Below are 24,161 nucleotides of genomic sequence, written 5' to 3' on the forward strand. Positions count from 1 at the left end.
CAGCCTGAAAAGAAAACATTTTATTAGCAGTGCATTACGACCAGATGTCGTTCCAGCGAACGTGTTCATCTCGTTTTGAGGCTTGTTCTTGTTCCTCACCTGGGAATTTCATAAATACAAATATTCTCTGAAAATATCAACACTTTCTACAGATTGAACAAATTACAAAGTTGACGTTTGGAGCGCAGGTTCGCCCTGGATGTAGTGAAGGGTGAGAACTTGTTAACACTGACATGTCCTTACAGAGACCCAGAGTTTTATCACACAACCGAGCCAAAACCAAAACATCTCACATCACGATTAGAGGCATTCTTGTGCAAATCTCCTGGTGTTTAATATTAAAAATAAGCCTACTCTTCTTCATCAAATCCTTTCGATAGTCCTTGAAGTCTTGTTACAGCAGTGCTGTTAGCAGGTGCGTTGGTGAAAACGGTCCCCACGAACAAAGGCGTTCCCCTGAGGATGTGGCGAATGACGGTGCAGGAGCCTGACACTTCGATGTGAAAGCCCAAATGTCTGAGCTGCTCCTCCGGCTGCAAAGCCGACGCAGCCGATGGAGATGCAAAGAACTGTGGGAGAACGCATTTAGAAGATCATAGTCAGTTCACTTCATTTTGGTAAGTTGTCAACAAATATACATCCTCAGTTTCATGCCAAAAACTGAAACGCATGTAGACTTTATCTGGCTCAAATTAGATTTATTCTCTCTAAACTAAAATAATTTCTGATTACCAGAAGGAAGAATTTCGTTCAACCCTTCATACATTTTACATGTACAATATCTTTAAATGTTAAAGTATTACTTTGAATAAAGAGTTAATTAGTTGGTTCACAATATCACACTTTATTGATAATCATAATAGCTTCTTTTTTTGGCAATTTTAATACATCAACGGTTGTTATACTTGCATTTCTCCAGATTTCAATATTCCAATAGTTTTTGCAACTTTATTTCCAATATATTCAATAGAAGCTTCCAATTTAACTTATTGACTAAAACAATCCCTACAAATTTAGTCTCAAACTAAATCAATTTCAACTCCACTTATGCAAAACTTTACATCATTGTAGATCTAATCACCAGAAAATACCATGAACTCAGTTTTTTCATCATTTAATAACTTATAAACTTATCAAACCAGGTTTTCAAGCTGGCTCTTTTTTTACAGTTTGTATTTTTTTCATCCTTCAGATTCAAGCTTAAAAAAACGGTCGAAATGGTGAAAAAACTAATTTGTGAATGAAAGGATAAACAGAATTTGCGTTACTGAAACTGTTTTTAAAAACTGATACAATAAAAACTGAGCTTCAGTGCTTTTGTTTCGCCTAACTTTTTATGTTATGTGTGCTTCAATACTTACAGCTTCTCCTGTTGTCGGGTCAATAAAGTCGGCCCAGTATCCCGCCGTCCACAGAGCGAAACACATCTCCTTCGCCCCGCTCACAAACTGCAGTGACGACATATTCTCAGTCTAAAGCCACTTCCTCATTTTTCCAAAACAAAGCTAAACAAAGACTCACTTTACGAAGCAGCTGGTCTCTGTCTGGTTCTGCTGCTCCGTCGTCCTGACGACCGGTCCTCTGGGTTACCGTCACGACCGTGATGGAGGCCGTTGGTGCCGAGGGAAACATTAGCTCCAGTTCTGAGACAGACAGATTAGTTACTGAAATTCAAAGGCAGCTGTAGGCCTGTCACAATAACAAATTTAATGCAATAAGCAACTGTATTATCATTTTAAGACCATTTTCAACAAATACAGTAATAATTAAGGCAAGCACAGCCCCTCAGACTTTTATGAAGTCTCTGTAACCAAAATGTGTAATGTAATTAATTGATTTATTGCTTGTTGTGACAGGCTTAATGTTCTCTTACCTTTCTTTAGCAGCTCAGGGCAGGAGCTCACAGAGCAGTCAGCGTCTGTCTGGTTGAAGTATTGCTCTGCTTTGTGGACTCTTGTGGACAGAGGGCCCAAATTTCCCTGTAAAACAAATTGTACAAAAAAATCAGAGCTGAATGTAAAGGCATTCATGTCTCTAAAGTTACAGGTAGTGGATTTTTATATTTTGTCACAATTAAAAATGTTAAAAGTGTGGCTCGCATCTTTATTCAGACCTCCTGAGTCAATTCTCTATAAAATCGCTTTTTCCTGCAGTCAAATATGCATTTGTAGACGTGAAAACTTTTAACTAAAGTTAAGTTTGTAGATGGAGGAAAAACAGAACTACAATAATTTGACATAATATTTATTATGCTAATTATTTCTGATGTTCACTCTTCATATGAAGCAGTATATGTAACAGTTGTTCGCACAATTTCGCTAATTGCTAATAGCAGGGCTAACTTTTCGTTTAGCGCTTTAGCATTTTGCTAAGTTTGAAGACATTTAGCCATCTTAGTCTCCTCTAATTTAAATTTTCCAAATAAATTCTAAAGCATTAATTTACTTAGCTATTTAATAAATTTCCATTTGAATAAAGTTCTGTGTTTTATGTTCACATTCTTATTTTGAAGGGGGTAAAGACTAAAAAGAAGTTCCATTTCCTCTCCACATTTCTTTTTTCACAAAAAACTTTAGCGACCAAAAGTACACAACAAACGAATCAACCAACCAGATGTGTTACTTAAACAAATTCATTAAAAATGTAGGTTTGAGTAATGCTAGGGTTAGCATAACTAACGTTTTAGTCATAACACACTCTGACTGCGTTATCAGAGAGGCACAATGATTACTAAACTACTCACATGAAACTCGTTGACGAACTGGGCCATAACAAAATGGTGTCTCTCCGTGCTGTTTGGAGTTGTGAGAACGTCAGGCACCGTCTTGTGAACTGGAGCCTTCTTTTGGTTCCCCATGCCTTCCAAGTGGCTGTCAAACCCGACGTTACCCGGCAGCTGGAAGCGCTGGTCCTGAGGTCCAAATGGTCCCATGCTCTCATCAGGCCACACAGTCCTGGGGCCTGCAGTCACAGACAGAACTGTTCATCTTAGAAACCAACTTCCAGACCCACATCCTATTTGACTCGCCATGTCTCACCTGAGTCTGTGGGTGACATGGTGATGTACGGCTCGTCAGAGCTGGCGGCTGAGAACGTCCTGCTTCTTCCCACCCTGAGAGAAGTCAAAGCATGTCGGCCGGCGGTCTGAGACAGGATCAACCTGCTTCGACCACACAGCACCTGAAACAGAAACATCATAAAGCAAAACTAAAGACAAATAATCTGAAATATTTTCTCGAGTAATCACGCTGCTATGTCCAGGAATTATTTCAAATATATTTCATCTTTTTATTTTATTCTTTGCAGACCTCTTGATATCACCCATAACTCTGTAATCCACAGTTAAGATATTTAGGACATAATTAAGGTGAAAATAAGTTACTTACATTGCTTGACATTCTGGCTCGTCGCCTTCACCTTTAAACCTGTTATACGAAAAATACATAAACAACAAATTATACATAAAACAGACCTTCAGATGGGATGAGATTGCCATCACCTTCAACGTGCTAACATGGCTAACTAGCAACCATAGCGGGGCATGATGCAATAAGAGTCTATTGGCCAAAAGACAGGTTAAAAGCAAACATAATGTAACTACTTACTATAAATTTTATCACGAACATATTTAAGATTGTTCTAATATTTAAAAGAAAATCAATCAGTCTCGTAAAACACAGCAAAGAGAAGTAGCTAAGACCTACACGGCTAGCTGTTAGATGCGGTTAGCCTACAAGTTGCTAATTTATTATGTCAGTTACCTGTTCTTATGCTCAAAACATCGAAACAACGCCTCATTATATAAAACAAACATTTCCTAACGCTAGTTAAGCAAACTAAACGCATTTAAATAAGTACATACTTGTCAACTTGCCCAACTGCCTTCACCAAACAATGACGGAAGCTGCCGAGGGTCAAAACCAGCTTACGTTTGTGTAACCAAAACAATGTTCGTCAAAAAGCGCATTTCGGGGTTCGTACGTCAACGTTGTCGCCATATTGAGAATGGCACACGAACACAACGCGAACGAATGTATAGATACTTTTCAAAACCAAGTTTATTTTGGACACAAAATGTACTAATTAACCGAAAAAATATTATTTAATTAACCTCTTCTGGAGAAAAAGAGCTTTTACTGTCATCTTGCAGTTATAGTTGTCTCTTTAATCCCAGAGTTTGGCCTAAATCTGATTATGAACGGCACCGATAATGAATAACAAACGTTAAACTCAAATCTCGCCACAAGAGGGCAGCAAATTATCATTTAATATCGAGGGTTAAGTCTGAGCTGCAGGTTTGCTCTTTTTCTCTTATGTCTAAATAGTTTAACCAGAAAACAGGAAGTATTTCTCCTCTTTTGCTTAAGTGCAATTATATTCAAACAGAAAGGAAAACTAAAAAGTTAAGAAAAGTCAAACTAAATATGCTATTTTGTAACACTAGTAAACTATAAAGTGTAGGTATTCGTATATTACTGCCACATTTGACTTTCTGGGAAACTATAATAATGAAGGACAAACAAAACAAAAACAGAAAGAAAGATCCCTCCTGTTTTTTGTCAGGGCTGCTGAAGGACAAGCAAAGCTAGTTAGTTGCTGGCGTAGACACAAGCCTTTAGCTGACCCAGACAGGCTGATTGACACTTTGCCTCAGCTAACAGGATATGCATTTAGAGCTCACCCCAAACCAAAATGCTTCACTCACATGGCAGCAAACTGTGTGAGTGAAGAACTTGGCTGTCAGTAAGACTCCCACAGGATCATTTGTTAAAGCATCCACCCTGGATGGAGTCCCTGTGGGATGTACATAACACACACACACACACACACACACACACACACACACACACACTGGGATGAATGTCCGCCAGCAGCCATAAGGAGCTGGAAAATCATTTCTTTACCTCAGGCTGTGGGCTAATTTGAAGGTAAAGACTTAAGAGTTTAAGGTAAGATTTGACAAGTTGGTTTTGCCATAAAAAGTCCCGTCATTCAAACACAACCAAATATGAAATATATGGAACAATAACAGTGCTGCTTCATGGTCCACCTTATACTAACCAGATCAGGAGGAAAAAGCTGCTGGGCTTTAAGAAAAAGACGTTTGGAGGCAGACTGAATTTTCTGGTGGGTGCATAAAACCTTTACCACAAAGGTTAATGTATTTTACTGGGATATTATGAGCTGGACAAACAAGGAAATGTGTAATTTTGAAGTGAAAGGAAGTTGTTACAAATAAAAATAAGAAACTGTGATTCAATCTCAGTAGAAATCCACTTCTTGGTAACAATCAACATCATGAGGATCAACCAGGGAAGAGTGGCAACGAAGGCAGTCGGTCACAAACGTGGAAAAGGTTAGAGTAGAAGACAGATGGAGCCACAATTTGGGGAAAAAACATTTTAGAGGCTAGAGAATACTTGATGTCTCTGTAATGTACAGCCAAAGCTACAAAGGAAGGATTTAGGTCAAAGCTTGTTCCATAAAATGACAAAGTTTGATTAAAAAATCTGCTGCAAGACTTTAGTAATTTAGGTTTACATAAATTCATAAAGGTCTACAAGTCAGTAGCATAAGATTTCAAATAACAAATTAAAGTGTGCATGTTGAAAAGTTATGTGAATATGAAAACTTTTTTAAAAGTACTGAGAAAACCATACTATTTCAACATATTTTTTACTCAATTAATAGTAAAAAAGTATTTGGTTAAAAATCTACTCAACTCCTGAGTAACTGATCAAATTATCATTTAATATTAAAAAATTAAATAATCAGACAGACCTAAATATAAAGTTAAGTGGAAATTTTGGTATTTTAAGGATGAAAAAGACAATAATTTATATAAGCAACAAAAAATAACAAAATCAGGCAAAATAACATTTTTTCCAAATCAATAAAAAACTCCTGAAACTTTAATAAAAACTGCAGGAGTTTGTCTGTGTCTGGTGAATTTTAGGTTTAAACATGTTTGTTTTTCATTCAGTGGGAAGAAAATCCAGAAATTTTACTCAAGTAAGAGTAGAAATACTTACTCAGTTAAAAGGTAAAAATCCTAAAAGTACATTTTTTTTCAAAAACCTTACTAAAGTAAATGTAACTTCTCTGCTCTTTCACATGGAGTCTGGTGTAAAATAATGAACCACTGTCTGGTTCTGATTGTTTCTGTGAAGCCCGGCTCCCTGGACAGCAGCGTCAGGTTTATTCTGAGAGACCTCCTGACTAAACCACAAGTCAGTTGAGGTCTTTTTACTGCTGCCCTGTCAGCTCGTACAGACTCTTGGCTGGGAATCAGCAATTTTCTTTTGCCATTTTAACCTCTGTCAGAAAAACCAACCTCATCTCAAACATTTTGAACCACAACCACACCGTTAACAGCTCTCCATTCCTGACCTGTGGCAATCTGAATGCTATTAGGGGTCTGTTTTCCATCCACTCAACCGGTGTGGAGATTTTACGCACATATCACCACATCACACCACATTTAGGTTCTCCAAGAGACAATTCTTACTAGATTTGTATGTTTACAAAGCTATGCATCCTCTCAACTCTGGACAAAACAAAGACAATGCTAGACTCTTTTTTTGGAAGTTTGGAGGTTGCCACAATGCAAAAACAAAAAAAGATATTTTACAGCCATTTGGAGTGCAAACAAAAGCATTTTATTTTGCCATTGTGGTTGGTAAAAATAAAAAATGTACTCAGAAATGTAACTTGCAAGTACAAATGGAATATACCTTTAGTCTTGGTTGCAGTTTTTGCTACTCCTGGCTAAACCCAGTTGGTTACGTTTTTGTCTTAGTATTAAAGTAAACAGACCTTTAGCAATAAGTATCATATGCTAATACATTTGTTTGCACAGTAACTAATTTAAAAACCTGCTGCAGCATCATTCTCTAATACTTCCTGTCATCTTCTTTGTTATTTCTGCCAGTAGTAACATCCAGTTGTTGATAACATGACACGTGATGCGAAAAATATTTTTCTGTTGCAGTTTTGTGAAATACACTAATTTATACAGTTAGAAAAACAACTCAACCTAACGCAAAATATTTAACAAAAAACATGTTTTTTCAAAATGGTGTTTCCATTAGGTAGATTGGAAACACACTTATAGATTATTTACAAGAGCAATAGCAGGAGATAATCAGTCAATATGATTTTTATGCTTTCTAAACCTGTTTATCACCCTAACCAGAAATGTTTGCTTGAACAACCTTCTACTTTCATTTTCTTGTGTAAGTAATTATTGACTTCCATTGAAATAACTTCCAAACAAAAGATGACGGTTTAAAAATTTAGAAAAAACATTTAAATATGAGGCAATAACATTTTTGAGACTGGAGTTCACTTTGGTTTTGGCTATTCTCAGACTAGCCGTTAACTTTAGCCTCTGGGACCAACTTATCAGGATTTATACAAAGTGAGGAGATATAAACTATACTCTTTAAATTTAGGGTCTGAATTGTGGAATAGACTATATTTGTTACCCGATGGGAAAACATTCACTATTCAATTCCAAAGAAGATACAGTTAAAGGTTTATCTGCTAACCAGGGAGTCAACAGCAGTCCCAGGGAGGGTCAGAAACGACAGAAAACCAGTGTAGGTGTTTGCACCTGATGCTCATTTGTTGATGTCTTTTCCAAAACGCTCCCAGCGCTGTTGGTGCTGCTGAGCTGTGCAATTAGGCCGTCCCATCCACCAGCCTCAGGGCTGCAGCCTCTAATGAGGTAGCAGTTGATGTGTGTGAGGGAGCGTGCTGATGCGCTGAGCGCATTAAATTCTGCAGAACGCCCCGGGAATCGGGCCGCAGCACCAACCAATGCTCTGCCGGCGATTTGTGGTTAAGCCCAACATTTAGTCTCCATTTGATCAGACCAATGTCAGAGTAGGAAAAACTGCTACTTTTTTTAAATTCAGGAGAGATGTAATTATCAGGCAGATAATTACCACATTGTTAGAAGAAGAGAACACTCCAACACGTGGAGTCCCCATCATTTTACCCATCATCAGAGAAATGTGTGCTAAAAGCATTCTTCTTTGGAAATTATTCTCATTTCTGTTTGTCCTGGATCAGCAACTATAAATAAACATATAATTGCACATCCACTCCTAACAATACCAGCAAGAGATAAAAAATATATATATCAGCATGCTTTCTGGGAGACAATTTTTCCTTTCCTCTTTCCTCTTAATTGCCTGTTCATCCAAAGAAACTTTATAACGTAGAAGAAAACTGGCACCACTGAACCAAATCCTTACTATTAAATAAGGAGAAGAAAAACAGCTAAAACTACTTAAATGTTCTTCTAAAACTTTTTTATTATGTGCAATCACTTTCAACATTACATAAGTTGGGTTGAAGGCTTTTGTAATGTCTCAGAAAAAGTACCTAAGCTTATAAAATGCCTTTGCAAACCATCAAGCTTCTATTTTATTTGGTTTTTCAGGATTTCCCCCACTCTATGATAAGCCTGGAGGGCCACCTGTTACTTGTGCCCCACTAGGCTAAGCATTGCTTATTAATTAAAGTTTTTTTCTTAATGTTTGCATTTTTTTAAGACTTTTTAGTTGGTGTTCAGATAGTAATCTTCCAATATTCCAATAACACATAATTATCAAGTGATGATTTTAAATTTTCTCTCTACTTTAAACATTTTTAAACTCAAAAACATGATGAGCCGCTGGCCTTAGCAACTTTTCTGAGGGAAAAATATGATTAACAGAAATGTAAACAATTCTTAAGAGGAATTGTTAACAATTTTTCTCCAAATCTTGAATTTATATACACCAATAAACCAATTATTAGCCCACCATAGAGATAGAAAATGAACTGCAGTCTAAATAAAAACGCAAAAATTTGCTTTTTTGTCTCACTTGATGAAACTCTGAAGGTCAGAGAAGCAAAGAGAGACGGTCATTTATAACTTATACAGTGTATTTATGCTCGGAAACCCTCAAATATAAGATTGTGTAAAAAAGAGAAAGTCAAAATTACTCCACTGTGTTGTAAAAGAAACAGTTTATGGCTCTTGTGCTAAATTTGAAAAATAGATTTGGCATTTAATCATATTTGTCAGTTTCTGAAATTAGTTGCAGGATCTAAAATGCGAAATCACTCAAAATAATATGAATACTAATGTAGCAATTATCTAAAAGTAATTTTAGCTGCAAAACCACACCTTTTGAATTAGCAACAGAAAAAAATAACTTGTTTTACATAAGATTAAAATATCACTTTAAAAAACATTTTTGATTTTTACAGAGTTTGATATTTCTTATATATTTTTTAGGTGTAACAGTTACAATAAAACCTTATTATCCAAAAACTTGAAGGTGGGAAGAAATGCTAAAAAATGATGGGAGAATATTTGATTATGACAGTTTCATTTTTGTCTTGAAATGTAACTTTATCACCCAAAATATTTTACTAAATATTTCTTATTACACCAAATAATTCGTAGTTAAAAAAACAAACTATTTTGTTTTTAAACTTTTTTAGAAACCAAATATTAATTTAAAAATAAAGATAAGACAATAAGGCTGGTTACTTTCTTCAAATCTGACTATAACTAAAATTATATTTCACTTATTTCATGCTCTAAATGCGCCAGTTTCAAAAATAACTTTACGCAGAAAAAATTATTCATTCTTTTAAAAACAATGCATTTTTAAGGCATATTTTAAAATGTCAATCAAATAAGACAATATTTAGTCATGTTATTAATACATTTACTCTCACAACAGAGATTAATTTGCACAGAAGAAAAGGCCTTTCTAATTGAGAAAACTTAATCCATGTCTGTCTTTGTTATACTGAGAAAAAACATAAATAGCATTATATTATATTAAACAGAAATATGTTGTGTTCAGATATGGACGGGAACCGGCCGAAAGACAGTAGATAACCTGGAAAATATACAAGAAGGGGACGGATCTAATTAGCATATATTTGCATAATAACGTGTCAGGGAATAAAGGAGTGGAATTAGAAATCTGCACCCCCTGCTACGTGAAAATAAAGACAGACATCTTGGTAACATGGACTCAGAAAAGTGTCTGTCAAAAGGACAATGTGTGCCATTGTTTCAGCCAGATGCAACAAGATGATCTCCTCCCAGTTTCCCACAGCCTCGGGCAGAACGACACGCGGCGGCGGCAGGGCGGTGACAGCTGTGTGGTGCAGAGATTGCAATGCCACGGCTCATAATGCCCTGCTAACCTGTGCTTTCATTTTCCATTTCTCCTCTGGAAAACTGGAAAGAATTATAAGGAGTGTCAGATCTAAGAGGGTTTTTTTTTTTTTTTTTACACTCTAAGCCCAAAGGTAATGTGTTGGCTAATCTCAGTGGACAATGCCACATGCTGTGGAACGAAACATGAATCTCACTTAAAGTTCTCCAATAAAAATAATTTTCTGGAGGAAACAACAGGAGCTCAAGGCAGGTTGATAGTACGAAGCCTAACTGGTATCGATTCGTCCATGAATGACTCTTTGGCTTTGTGACCTACTTTAGCAATCAACGCTATCTTGCTAAAGTTTTCACACCTCTGGGATTTTATTTTTTACATTACAAGAAGACACTTGTAATGTTTTTGCTTGTAAAACAAAACATTTTGATTTAATTTTATGTGACGGGCTAACTCAAACTAATACATGCTGGTTTGTGTTATTCCACACAAACTAGCATGTGTTTGTGATGCTAACACATGCACAAACACATGCTAGCACAAACTATCACGAACATGAGCTAGTGTGTGTTAGCATACACAAACCAGCATCTTTTCACTTGCGATTCTGCATTTTTTAGGTCAAAATAGATAATGCAATTAATCTACACTATGTTATTTCAAACATTTTGAAATATTAAGCTAATAAATGTTTTATAAAAAGACGCAGCAGACAGACCACATTGGTCAAGAGGCAGTTTCCCACTAATTTATGCTAAATAATGTGGCTGGCATGTTAGCATCCAGAATTTATTGATGCATAACATTTGAGGTTTTCCTACCACTCACACCAAGCTGGTTGTGTTAAAACTGTTAACATTTTGGATGATCCTCCCAGTAAATGTGCCCACCATCATTAAACAGGAAAGCAGATTATCTGAACAGACATGTGGAGGAGTTTCTGTGACTTACACACACATCAGGAAGCCCAGGGTGGATTTGGCTCGATGCCGCCGACTAAAATACAGAACGAAAAGGGCAAGATTTGTCTCAAAGGACAAGGTTGCAGCTTAAGAATCGTCTTTGCAATTTCAGGGCGAAGGAAACATCTAATGGATATTTATCTATACATTTTATTTCATTTTGTTGTAAATATAAAGCATGGTAAGACAGAACTATATTTATATTTTCTCTTAAATTTTACTCTTCTTTTTTCAAGCCTGACATGTAACCATGTTAGGAAAGAGAAATAAACAGTTTAAAACTAATTATCAAGTTAGGAGATGTAGCTGTTCAGCATCCAGCGACAGGCTAGTTACCAAAGCAGACTGATGAAATCACTGGTTTGATGTTTTTCTGCTACTTTTAAGAATAATTATATAAAAATAGTACAACATAACTAACAGGGTGCAAATTTTGACTTTTGTAAGGATCTATCTCCATCTTTGTGCAATCAAAATGAAGAGCTTTATTAAAAAAAACTTTCCTTCACAAAACATTTTTTTACCAGAATGATTAAGTCCAATCATGTATTTTTTTAATATTTGTCTGATGACTTGTTCTACAAACCAAAACACGGCCACACTTGACTGAGTTTGGTGTTTTCCATAAAACCTGCAGCTCTTCCCCTCTGGTGTCGCCTGGTGTTGTTTCCTGGCCTGGTGCCGGCGTAGCGAACAGAATCGTTTCTATACCGTTTGCGGCGGACAAGGTGAGCGCGCTGGCCTCTTTCAATCAGACGTGGGCGATGATCCGACCAGGACTGACCTAATTTGGTGGGTTATCCCTGATCTGGTCATGTTACTGTCAGCAAAGCATGCTTCCGTTTAAAATCCCTGCAGCTGTTAGCCATGCAGAGGTAAGGAAGGTCGTCTGTTTTGACCATGGATTGCATACGATTCAGAAATGTTCTGGTAAATCCACATATAGCTAACACAGAGGTGTTTTTTCCCCAGGCTAATTAATACAAACGGCGATGCACTATATCCTTTACCGTATTGATTCACCCACCGTTTCAAAGGTCAGAATAATCCATAGGCACCACGTCCTAATTACCAAATAAAATAAAGGTGTATGGGTAAAAGGAAGGAGAACCAATAAAAACAATCTGCATCTGTAACAGCTCCTCTCCATTACTGAAACATGTTTTCATCTTTTACAGTTAGAAAATCTACAAAACTCATAACCAGCGAACATAAATAAATCACAATTGACCTTTTAACTGTGTTTTAAAGCACGTAGCTGCCTCTGACAATTTGGAGCATTTCTAAAATGATAAACTGCAACAAATGCAGCTTTGGAAAAAAATTAAGAGATTTTCCACCAAATATTGATTTCTGAACTCTTCCTGAGTTGAAACATTAGTATTGTTGTTTCTAAATATGAAATTGTTTTCTTTGAATTATTTGAGGCCTGAAAGCACTGCATCTTTATGTTATTTTGACCAAATAAAGAAAAGTTTAGCTTGGAATTTCAGAAACATGTTGTCAGTAGTTCAAAGAATAAAAAAATAATGTTGAATGCACATACATTTTTGTTTCAGAGTTTCTGACTTCTACTTTTTGGTTTTGCCAAATGGCGCTCTGAAGGCAAAAACTCTAAGCAGTTTATGTCCAGGATGTGTGGGGTCTGCAGATATGATCCTCTCTGCAGAAGTAATGGTTGGCTGAAACAGTTTCCTTAAAAGAAAGCACATTTCTAAATGGAATATGTCAAATGTAGCTCTAGTTCCACACAGGATGAGGATGTGGAGACGATTCTTACTTTCTTACAAGATCCTTGTATATCAGAAGTGGGTGAAAGTTGTGAAATTATATAGTGTAAGAAAAAGATTTAGCAACACAAGTCAAAAACAGAAGGAAGCAATAAAGGCTGAGGAATAAATTTATGTCGGCAAGAATAAAGCTTTAGGTTAGAAACTGTATTAAGTGTTTTATAGTTATTTTAACATTTACAGGTAATTTTCTCTGAGTTTTTGAGCCTTTGTTAAAAAATAGAAACGATCCCAAACAATTAATAAGAAAAAGTTTGAAAAATATTCATGGACTTCAAACACAGACACAAATAATCTATAAAAAAAGCAAAATTTAGAGTTGTAATTTAAATATCTCTCAATGGATTATAGCTATTGATCCACTGATCAATCTACCTCTAGGTCAAAAATTGGCTGTTTGCTCAATCAATCGCCACCTTACCACTGCCTATCTGCCAATCAATACCTTTAATCTTTCCTCACCAATCTCTTCCATCCTCAGCTTTCTCTCAAGCTGCAAAAATCTCACAGCTGAGTCCAAATTGGACAGGAAGATCAAAATCATTACCCGGAAAAGGCGCCAGCTGATCGTAATCTCAAGGTGGATGCAGTCATCGCCCTCATAAAATCTATTTTATCATAGAAAAACAGAAAAGTGCAGAACTCTGAGACAGCAAACAGCTTAATCACACTTTATTGTTTTATATCTGCAATAAAAGGAGTCAATAAGTGAATAGAGACCATTGAACCATGGTGACCTGAATTGAAAAAATCTACCTAGAGGTAGATTTTTTTAATTCCCAAGGGAAGCAAAAATCCTTGAAGGGTGAGGAAGGTAAACAACCTCTTCCCTGTAAGAGCTGCTAACTTTTAAATTAACCCATTGAAATCCTGGCAGTTTAATTTAAGTTTAATTTTACGTCTTCCCTTCTGTTTCAGCAACGCATTACATTGAGTCACGTAAAATCTTATTTAGAGTTTCCGCCCAACAAATCCAGGTCTTTCACCTCTGAGAGTTTCGTATTCGAACAAAAGCTGAGATTAAATATCCTTCTCTTCATTCAGTAATATGCTCCACAGACAGTCCTTCTTTTGTATCCTGGTTTCTTTTGTTGCCGTTGGGAACGCAGACCTATTTGGTAGCAAAAAGGGAAGTAGGTCAAAGGTTAACCTCCAATGGCATTTTTACATTTTCTGGGAGGATTGTGATGTAGATTTAGATACTGGCCACAACAGATGTTTTCTAGAAATGGAAAAAATATATAGAGATAATAAAGATAAACAGGACTTCTGATATAAATTTGTTGAATTTCACTCACTACAAGCTTATCAACGTAAAGAAGTGACGTTGTACGTTTGAGATTGTAGTTTCTTAAGTCAAGAATATTTTTTCTTACATCTGTAAAGATGTTTTATGGAATATTTATATCATAAAAGCTACTTTTATTTTTTTTGAAATGCCATCTGGATCATCGAGAAATCAACAAATATTTCAGTATAAATGAAAAATATGCAAGACAAAGCACCTTCAAGAAGAAGGATGGAGGAAATCAAGTCGAACAGAACCAAACCCAGCCGTCTTTATGTGCGCTGATGCTGCAAGAGCGGGGGGCATCTTGACAAAGATGAATAGGTTCTGACAGCACATTACAAAGCCTTTAGGCCGGGCCGGGCTCTGGGTGCTGAAGGGTGGAGAGGGTGAAGGACAAAAACGCAACACAAGCCTTCAGGTTTTCTTTATTATCCACATGTGAGGCAAAGCTTTCTGCGAGGCAGCCGGCATTTAAAACTGATCAAACTATCCAGTGAAATGCTTTTAAAATGCCAGTCAAATCTGTTCTGGTTTATTTTTTTGTCACTCTTTAATGTTAGACGAACCACTAAGTGTGCTTAAATATTACGCTTTCAATTAAATCACTGTAGTTTTTATCCGTTTACTGCCAAATTACATCAATCAGTCCCTTCAGTTACTTGAAAATTATCATGGAAATTAACGCAAAATCAACAAATCCCTGAACATTTTTGTGCTACTACATAGCTGGGAGTCAAAAATTGCCAAAACCTTCTTACTTGTACTAAACAGCTGCCTGAGCCTTAACAGATTATAGTCCATGAAATATGCAATGAGTAATAAAAAGGTGCATTTATTGTCATAAATGTTTCTAAATCAGTACCACAAACACTTTGATTTTAATTGCAATAAATCAAAACATACTGGAGGGACTGAAAAGATGTTCAATAATGTTAATTAATTTTAAGGATTCAGTTTGTGAACTGTTTTGATCAATACATCCTGGAACAATCTGACTTTTAAGGGCATTCATAATCTTGATTTGGCCCAAAACAAAAATGTGTTTGACGCCAATAATTTAGATAATACAACCAACTTTAATATTAGGCAAAAAATAACTTAAGAGTATATTTTTACAAAGCAGTTTCAAATGTTTTCATGGAGAAAACGTTGACCAGCAAAGTCACTCACAGCATTAAAGCTAAAAAAATAAATATTTGTGAACGTGTGCATACAGCATTTAGAAAAACATCATAAATCAGACAAGGAAGGAAACATGAATTATGTTTCCTATCAAAATAACCTGAAGGAGAACGTCGGACCGTCAGTCGGTGACCGTAAGCCTAAAAGGTCACACAGGTTAACGAGCAAACTAATGATCCAAAAGACATTAGCATGTCCCCCCTAAAAGGTTTAAAGAAATTGATAAAATATTTGAAGTTTATAGCAACTGTCACCTAACCTTATAAAACGATGTTTGTATATTTAGCCAATAAGCTTAATTAGGGTTTGAATTTTTTGTGCAGTTGGTAAAAATTAAATAAAAGTGATTGATATCAGCTATTCTGTCTCAAAATAAACTATTCAAATAATAATTTAGTGAATGCCAAGATTTTCCTCCAACTGACAGAAAGAAAACTAAACAGAAACCAGACATTTTCTCTTTTTCTTCCCTTGAGTCGTCTGCTTTATTAGAGAAAGTGAACACCTTCCCTCCTCTGAGCTTCTCGATGTGACGAATCTGTGCAATTATCTGAGAAACCTTGAGTGATTGTTGCCACAAATATAGGAATTCACTCCGCCGCTCTTTCATCCTCTGAAGTTGTTCTCAGCCAACCAGAACTCAGCTGCTTTCTTCCAGAGCTCAGTAAAGATAATAAAAAAACCGACTAACCTTTACTCTGAAAGCACAAAGTCACCTCTAGTAGCTTGTTCACATGCGTACACAACACATCAGCAGCTGAAAATGAGGGTCAAGGACGCACGGGACTAACAGACAGTCGAGAGCCAACGACTTTTTGAAAACAAACCGAGCACTATGATGCGCAGAGACAGAAATGAAAGAAAGCTATCAGAAGAAGCAGCTGGATGGGCTGTGACAAGGCACTGATGGAACTGAAAGGCTCCACCAGAGAAGAAAGGCCTGCCATCAGCAGTTCTGTGCCTTCAGGTAACGAGCAAATAACGTGAATTCATTTTCCTCCTGATGCACTTAGTGCGACAGCAAAGGCGATGTGCTTCCTGCGAGAGTGCTTTCCTTTGTAGCCTGGCAGGGCAACAAGGGTAAGTGAGAGAAGCAGCTGCATCTGGTCGCACCATCCCTCACAGCAGATAACTTCCATTTGTGTCGCCCCGCTGTTGGCATGCGTGTTTTTGCTGAGCGCCCAAAATAAGGGGTGAGAAAAGTAGGACTGTTCCCTGCTAACTAAACCCAGCCCAGATACAAAATAGCTCTGAGTCACTGTCCCCTCGACAGATGGAGGTGAAGCTCCTTTTCCAGACGGGCTTCACTCAATTACCCAGTGGCATTTTGGTGACCTTGCACAAGACAGTAATGACCTCTCAATGCTGCTGAGCTCTTGTTTTTTTTTTTCCCTCCTCTCTTTTAAAGGGTATGGCAAGTTATATCACAGCAGAAGCTGATTGATGCCTTGGGTGTATGACCTCATTTCAACTATAAGGACGACAACAAATCCATCCCTAAGTCTCCATTTCATCTCCTACTGGGTTAGCCTGTACTGGGAGAAATGTTGTATTTTTGTACCTAATTTTAAATGTTTTTATGTGTTCTTTCTATTTCAGAGAGAAAATGTAGTCCTAGTATAGTCCTAGGTATTGGGATTAGCCCTGGGGATTGGGTTAGAGCCAGCCCTAGGGATTTGGATTAGGACCAGAAATAAGTCCCATAGATTGGGATTAACCCTTGGAATTGGGCTAGAGATAGCCCTGGGGATTAGAATTAGCCCTGGGATGAGAGTTAGTCCTCTCGTCCCAGGATGAGACGAGAGATAGCCCTACAGATTGGGTTAGAGATAGCCCAATCCCTTAACTTCTTACACCAAATCCAGGTACTTTGCCACCAGTTCCAGTGATAAATGAGTGACTATGACCCAATGAATTGTCTAGTTCAAACTTTCACTTGACACATGGCTCACATTTTAAACAATTAGGATATTGCAGGAGGTTAATCCAATTTGAGAAGACTGCGTTGCTTTTTTGCATTGATTTTTGAACCAAGACTCAAACACCAGGCATTCACTGATGAATTTCTTCACTCAGGCAACACGTGATACATCATCTCGACTGTATGACGTCAAGGTCCTTAAATTTCATTCTACTGCTATAAGTTTCTTGTAGATTGACAGAAAGAGTTAACTTGTTTGAAGCAAATTAGTTACATTTCTATCCATTTGCATCTTGTGCAACAACAGTTTCTGAAAATGATGTTCCTACATGTCTGATGGTTACAGTTTTCTTCATTATCACTTGCCAAATGAGTTGTCTCAGTCAGACCTCATTAGTGCTGTGCATTGCTCCTCGGCCTCTTCCTCATATTGCAGTGCCTCAAACAGCTTCAGGCATCGCTGACATTAAACCATAATGCGTTGATTAGTGACGACAGCGACCAGAGACTGTCTTTCTTAAACACACCTGCTTGACACACTCCTATAGAAACCGCTGACTGGTAGTGGCATGAACACTGGGATTCATTGCTATAAACTACCTAATTAGTGTAGATTTGTTCAATATGTAACATGTCGGCTCAGAGTTCGTCATTGTGAGTTTGATATTTTGAGATGTCGCTTAACACAGTGGCTGCAGCTATTTTGTTGACAGTGCTATGGTGACACCCTGAGGCTTTTGTGTAACTCCTGCATAGAGTGACAACGGAGCAGCAAATTTACCTTACCAATACAAATGAAACGCCATTAATTAATTTATAAACCAATGACATAAAAGGGATTGCTTCAGGTTCTTGTGGTGCAATAAACCAGCGTGTTTCCCTAAATTATATCTGAACTGATGAAATTAATTCAAAGAAAAAAAAAAGGAGCCCTATCGGGGTTTTACAGAGTCTGCAGAACGGCTCAGTGAGATATCATTTTCAGCTTCCTGGGGGAATATGCCACTGTTCATTTAATCTCTGGCTCCCTGCGACACTTCTCCTTAAAGGGGCGGAAACAAAGGAGGCCGAGAGAGAGAGAAACACAACTCATGTTTCATTAAATCAGTGGGAAGCCAAAAAGCAATCAATCGCTCAAGGCGACTGCCATTTTCTTATCCACAGACATAGAAATCGAAGAAGACACGGTAAATTAAAAGCATTATATGACATATGAGTGAAAGCCATTGTCGGGGTTTTTTATGCACATATGAATCCAGTCAGTCATGAATATTCAGTGTCATTCTGTACACATTCAGTCTTATTGCTTAAAAGCCACACTGGACTAAAAAGCAGCTCTGCAAACATTACTGTAATTTTTTGAAAGGAACTGGATAGCAACTAACAAATGTGGACAGTTAGAAATTTGCAAGAATATAAAAAAGAATATTATGTTTAGACTTTCTGAAGATTTTTACAGTGTCGTGTGAAAGCTCACCTTAATCTTCGCACCCAGAAACAAATGTTAGAAGTTGCCCTCAGAAGTCATTTAAATAGTAAACAGTCCACTTGCTTCACTTCAATATTTATGTACATAGATGCTCTACATCCAGTCTAACTGAAATTGAGCAATTCTGCAGAGAAAAGTGTGGAAAACATAATTTAGTAGACACAACAATCTAGAAGATACATGCCCACAAGACTAAAGGATGCTCTACAATGAATTCAGGAGGCTAACTAAAATAAGTGAGGCACTTTTCTCAAATTTTGATAGTATTAGAAACCATTTCCTTACATCTCACAATTCAGCACTATTTTGTGTTGCTCTGTCTGATTAAATCCCAGTAAATACATTGTGGTTTATGGTTGTGAATACTGTACTGCAAGCAATAAATAATCAATCATCCTTCTGCTAACTTTGGGAGGAAATACTGCTATGCTATGCATGTTGTTTTCACAATCTCTCAAAGACATCTCTGCTTTGCAGCGTGAGTGTCACAGGATGTGACAGCAGGCTGTAGAGACCACAGTGCCTTGCAGTGACACTCTGTCCACTCGCATCAACAGTATCAGCCCCTACTGGGGCCTGTCACCGCGCTGCCGTCAACCACCTGCTCGGGGGGGGAAATAAACAGCCATGGCAACACCTGTCCACATCTGGCACTTTCGCAACTACCCAGTCACTGCTTTATGGGTCACCAGAGGGCGGCTGCTTATTTTTCTGATGGTTGCATTCAGAAAGCTCACAGGGTACTGGTGGAGTAATATCCCTTTGCAAAAGGTGTTAATTCACCAGCCATTGGGAAGAAAATAAATGCTGTATTTCAATAACACACAGTTATCAAATGACAGTTATAAAATTTTCTGTCAACTTTAAACTTTTTTAACTCATAAACACGACGAGTCGCTGGATGAATGACTGCCCTAGCATCCATACACCGAGCTCAGCAGGTTTTCTGGGGGGAACCTTAATATCCTCTGTCATTCTGATTTATATTGGGTCAATATCGGTTTCGGGTGATACTCAAAGCTGTGATATTGGTATCTGGACGCTTTCCATTCAATCTGATTATGCTTCAGATATTTTTCACTCAGAAGTGCAAAACTGCGACGGATACACCACAGAAATCTTGCAGTGTTAACTGCTGGAAAAGGTCGCTCCAATTTTTTCTTATTCCTGAAAACTATTTCCCTATAAAAAACTCCTGTAAGCCAATTAAAAGATCTGTGTTTCATTGACAAATTGGGTTTACATAAAACAGAGCAGAGCATTAATAAAGAGCTGCAGATGTTTAAACTCAGGAAGTAAAAACCATCATAATGTAAAATGATCCACTCCTCCACAGCACCTGTTCCACTGGTGACTCAGCCAATCTGCTGGCTCAGTTACATTAGCTGACATGCTCTATGTCAGGATCCATAAAGGTGCTTAAGGCTGACACACACACCCACACACACACACTGAGGCAAACCCTGCTCTCCGATTTAATCCAGACAATTCTGCATTTGAGAGATATGCAGCTTGCCTTTGTTAAGCCACTACTCTGCCTGGAACAAGAAAAGCTGATTTCCTTTTTGACAGCCTGGAAGTAAATAACAAAACCACAAAGAGCCAGAAGTGTCAGTCTGTTTGTTTTTATCATGAACAGAAAGAGGGTGAAGCCAGAGGATCATGTTCAATTTGGATATTATATTAAATGACAAGTTTTTGTTACTGTCTTCATTGACCTCCAAAGTGAATCTCTGAGTTGTTAAGGACAAATGTTTGTGTCATGGCTTTTACAAAAAGTATTTGCCACTTTGTTTTCTACACCAAGTGTTGCATCAATATTCACCCCTTCCATGTTGTGGGAAGATCTAGATCAAACATGTCGGCGACAACACAGTTTTACAAGTTAAACTTACAGTACCGTAACTCCGGCATACTTTGCGCTATCTGAAAAATTTCAACGGTTTCTGAAAGGGGAGACGTTGCGCTTTCGGGGCCAATATTGGGTTATTACGGTAATTTATTACGTTGGAGGGAGCATGATTTTCTTCGGTGTAATCTGATGAAAAACTCTATTAATAGATGGTAAATTGTGAAAACAGCTTTCTAGATTTTGAAAGATCCTGTTGTTATGGAGAAATGTATATTTATTCACAGGACATTTAAAGAACTGAATACAATAAAAATAAACTAAATATCCAGGTGGAGATTTGAAACTTAGGGCTCTGAGGGCTTAAACCATTTCTGGTGGATTGTGTGAGAAAAAAAAAGGCAATTTATTTTTCTACATTTGCTTCCATGTGCTCTGCCCACTTTGCTTGACCTTGACATCAGTTTTCTAATCCTACGATCTAAAAATGGGCCCCAACATCCTTCCTTGCCCTGGTTATTCACAGAAACATAAATGCATCAGAATATGCGTCTCCTAACATGTTTTTCCCTGTCATCCAGTGTCACGTGAAGAAAAACAGTTCATCTTCTCACACACACAAACACATACACAAACACCTCGGGTCCTTCCAGTGACATTGCCTGCAACAACCAGAGGGCAAAGTGTACATGTGTGTGTTTACACGTGTGCAGAGAGCAAACAAGACTGCGTGTGCATCCCTGTCTCTGTTCGTGGAGAGGAGCACATCATGTTTACACAATGTGACAAGCAAATCTATATTGTAGTGGAAGAAAAAGGAAAAAAAAGCCCAACCACTGAAGTCTTCAGCCTCGGTATTTGAAAAGATAAGTCGTCTATAAACCCCGTCCCAGATGTGACATTTCTGGGTCTCTACCAGCGTGGAAGAATTGTCTTACACTCGTAAAAGTGAAGCGGTAGCAACTAGCAGTGATTTTTCTGTTTTATGCTACTGTCAGTGAATCACTTGTGTTAAGGATTTCAGGTTTAAATCAGCCAGTTTGCTTAATTTGTATGGGATTCTTCCACAAATACACATTCTGACTATTTGTAAGCCTTTATTGTTGATTTTCATAATACAACTGCTACTCACACAACTGCAACACATTGTATGCAAATGATTGAGAATAAAAATGTTGACATATTTGGGTTGTTTGGCCTTTAATGGAGCTGCAAAGAAAATCTCCACCAAAAAGTTATGAACTGCTTTTACTAATTGTCACGCTCCTAAAAAGTATTTAATGAGACTGCATAAAAATATTACACCAGGAGGAAGGTAGCAAACTTTGCATCCTGAATAGTTGAACTGAAATTACTACAAACTTCACTGCCTTGTGCAACTGAACCGTGAAATAAGAAGCTGTTTAAAGTGCATGCGATATAAACATTGATTTGGTTTCATGGTTGTGAGAACAAAGCATTATATTTTATGTGCTGAGTAAGAATAATTCTGGTCAGCGGTCCAAAGCAGACTCCGGCTTATAGCATCGCTTCATAGCTGCTGATTCCATCAGAATGACCTCTGGCAGTCAACATTAAGGCAGCGGTGTAATTTATGAACAGTAAGAACAATACTGGGTTATTCTTAGCCCAGTATACCTAACCTATAAAAGCTGGAAGAGGTACATTATTAGATATAGATGATGCAAATAAGAACAATGAAATAAGAAGCAGCTTTATAGTTTAAATGACACACAAGTTCATAAACACATGAAATGCAAGAACTCAAGCCAAACTTGTGACATTTTGCTTATTCATCCCTGCTATAGCACACTTTTCCCAACATGTCAGCGAGTTTACACGCTGCCATTCCATCGGGAATCACTTGAAAGAAGCATCTGACTGCTGCTGCGCTTGCTGCGAGTCTCTAAATAGACTCCTGATGCCGTCCCCCGGCTTTCAGAGTGAGTAGGAAGCCAGCAGAAAGAAAACACAAGAGATAATAACCAACGCACCAAGTTGGACCGATATCAAAGCATCCAAGCTGACAAGGAGGCTTCCTCACCAACAGGAGAGAAGAAGATGAATGAAAATGTTACGTAAGGCAGGCGCCATCTTGTTTGCGCTCTAAATGTTCACAAGGAAAAGCTTATGTTGGATTTAACTTGATGATCTTAAAGTCATCTTCAAGTAAAAATGGCACAATGGAGTATTAAGGCCATGCTAAGAAAATAAAATTATAAAAATAAAATCATAGTGTTATGAGAATAAAGTTGAAATATTATTAAACTGTTCTCAAAATATTATGAGTTTATTCTTGTTCTACTACAACTTTATTTTTGCATCATTTGGACTTTATTCTTGAAATGCTGTGACTATTTTCATAATTTACTCTCAATTTTATTTATCTTCCTAGCATGACTACAGATTTGCCGTACATTGTACAGTAATTTCTTCTCTTTTTTTTTTTATCAAGTGACAGCGTTAAATAATTTTTAAAAAAATGTTGATTTGTGTCTGCACAAATCAAACTGCTTTTGTCTGCAGTCTTGAAGTAAATAAGCTAACACATTTTAGTCAGTTTTGCATTTATGTCACCCCAAAAAAACCTGAGTGGATAAAAATGTTGCTTTAAATTATAATTTTATTAATTGAGAAAAGAAACAGCTTCCTAAACCAACCTAGTTTTGTGAAAATGTAACTTTCAACAGGTGGAAATTATTTGCCAAATTTTAAAAAAAATACACTGTTGAAATTGTATAATTGTACTTTTATCTCAGTAGTTTTTAAACTCTGTTCTAGTCATTATCTTTCAATCCAATGCTTCAATTGTCACTGTAACAAAGATGAAAAGGAGAAGAAATGAAAAGCAAATATTGATCGGCGTTCGGCCTGTCAAATCTAAGGATATAGCATTGTTCTTTTATCTCCAGACTCAACCCACCTGATCAATACTTCATGATCCGACTGGGGTATATACTCTGGCTTTCATTATTTCTTCTTTTCTTAAATAAATAGATATTTCTCATAATCAATAATAAAAAGCATTGTTCACCCTCAGTGAGGAAAGTGCTTTATGGCCTCCCAAGGTGAATTAAATATCTTGAAATCTGAGATTGCGAGGCAGATGTCAACTGAATCCTGAAAGGAAACTGGTTTCCAGGATGTTTAGAGAGCTCAGCCCTCCTCTTGCTCCCAGTATCTCTCGTATTTCCTTACTTCTTCCTCTTCCTCTGCTTCCCTTTTGAACCACAGCAGCGTCACGCCAAGCTGAGAGGAAAGACGTACAGAAAGAGAGGAGCGGAACAGGACTTCCTGCGTCCAACTGTTACAGCTCAGTTCACAACTCAGCAGACGAATTCCCTAATAGAATCACGCTACATGACAATTTACCTTATTTATGGTTTATTTTTTTCTATCAGAAATGACCAGGATGTGGTCAAAGTGCTGCCATCTAATATGGGAGAGGCTGAGATTTGATTGGAGAAAGCAACCGCAACGATTCCTG

At 37.4% G+C, this 24,161-nt stretch overlaps 1 protein-coding gene across 4 annotated transcripts in view; it reads right to left on the bottom strand.

Moving 5' to 3' along the window:
• Positions 1–5: 5 nt before the first annotated feature.
• mmadhca (metabolism of cobalamin associated Da) overlaps positions 6–24,161 on the bottom strand; it is a 42,237-nt gene continuing 18,081 nt past the window's right edge. For 2 of the 4 annotated variants that reach the window (XM_044109956.1, XM_044109955.1), the window contains exons 4-10: positions 3,387–3,425; positions 3,039–3,180; positions 2,744–2,961; positions 1,874–1,979; positions 1,522–1,643; positions 1,362–1,448; positions 6–569 (exon numbers count right to left, since the gene is read on the bottom strand). In XM_044109956.1, coding sequence (XP_043965891.1) covers positions 351–569; positions 1,362–1,448; positions 1,522–1,643; positions 1,874–1,979; positions 2,744–2,961; positions 3,039–3,180; positions 3,387–3,398 — 906 coding nt within the window. In that variant the 5' untranslated portion in view covers positions 3,399–3,425 and the 3' untranslated portion in view covers positions 6–350. Of the gene's footprint in view, positions 570–1,361; positions 1,449–1,521; positions 1,644–1,873; positions 1,980–2,743; positions 2,962–3,038; positions 3,181–3,386; positions 3,426–3,862; positions 3,965–4,705; positions 4,795–24,161 lie in introns of those variants that run through there. The other 2 variants (XM_044109957.1, XM_044109954.1) reach the window with 2 other exon arrangements.

This window comes from Gambusia affinis, linkage group LG24, assembly GCF_019740435.1.
Source record: "Gambusia affinis linkage group LG24, SWU_Gaff_1.0, whole genome shotgun sequence".
NCBI lineage: Eukaryota > Metazoa > Chordata > Actinopteri > Cyprinodontiformes > Poeciliidae > Gambusia > Gambusia affinis.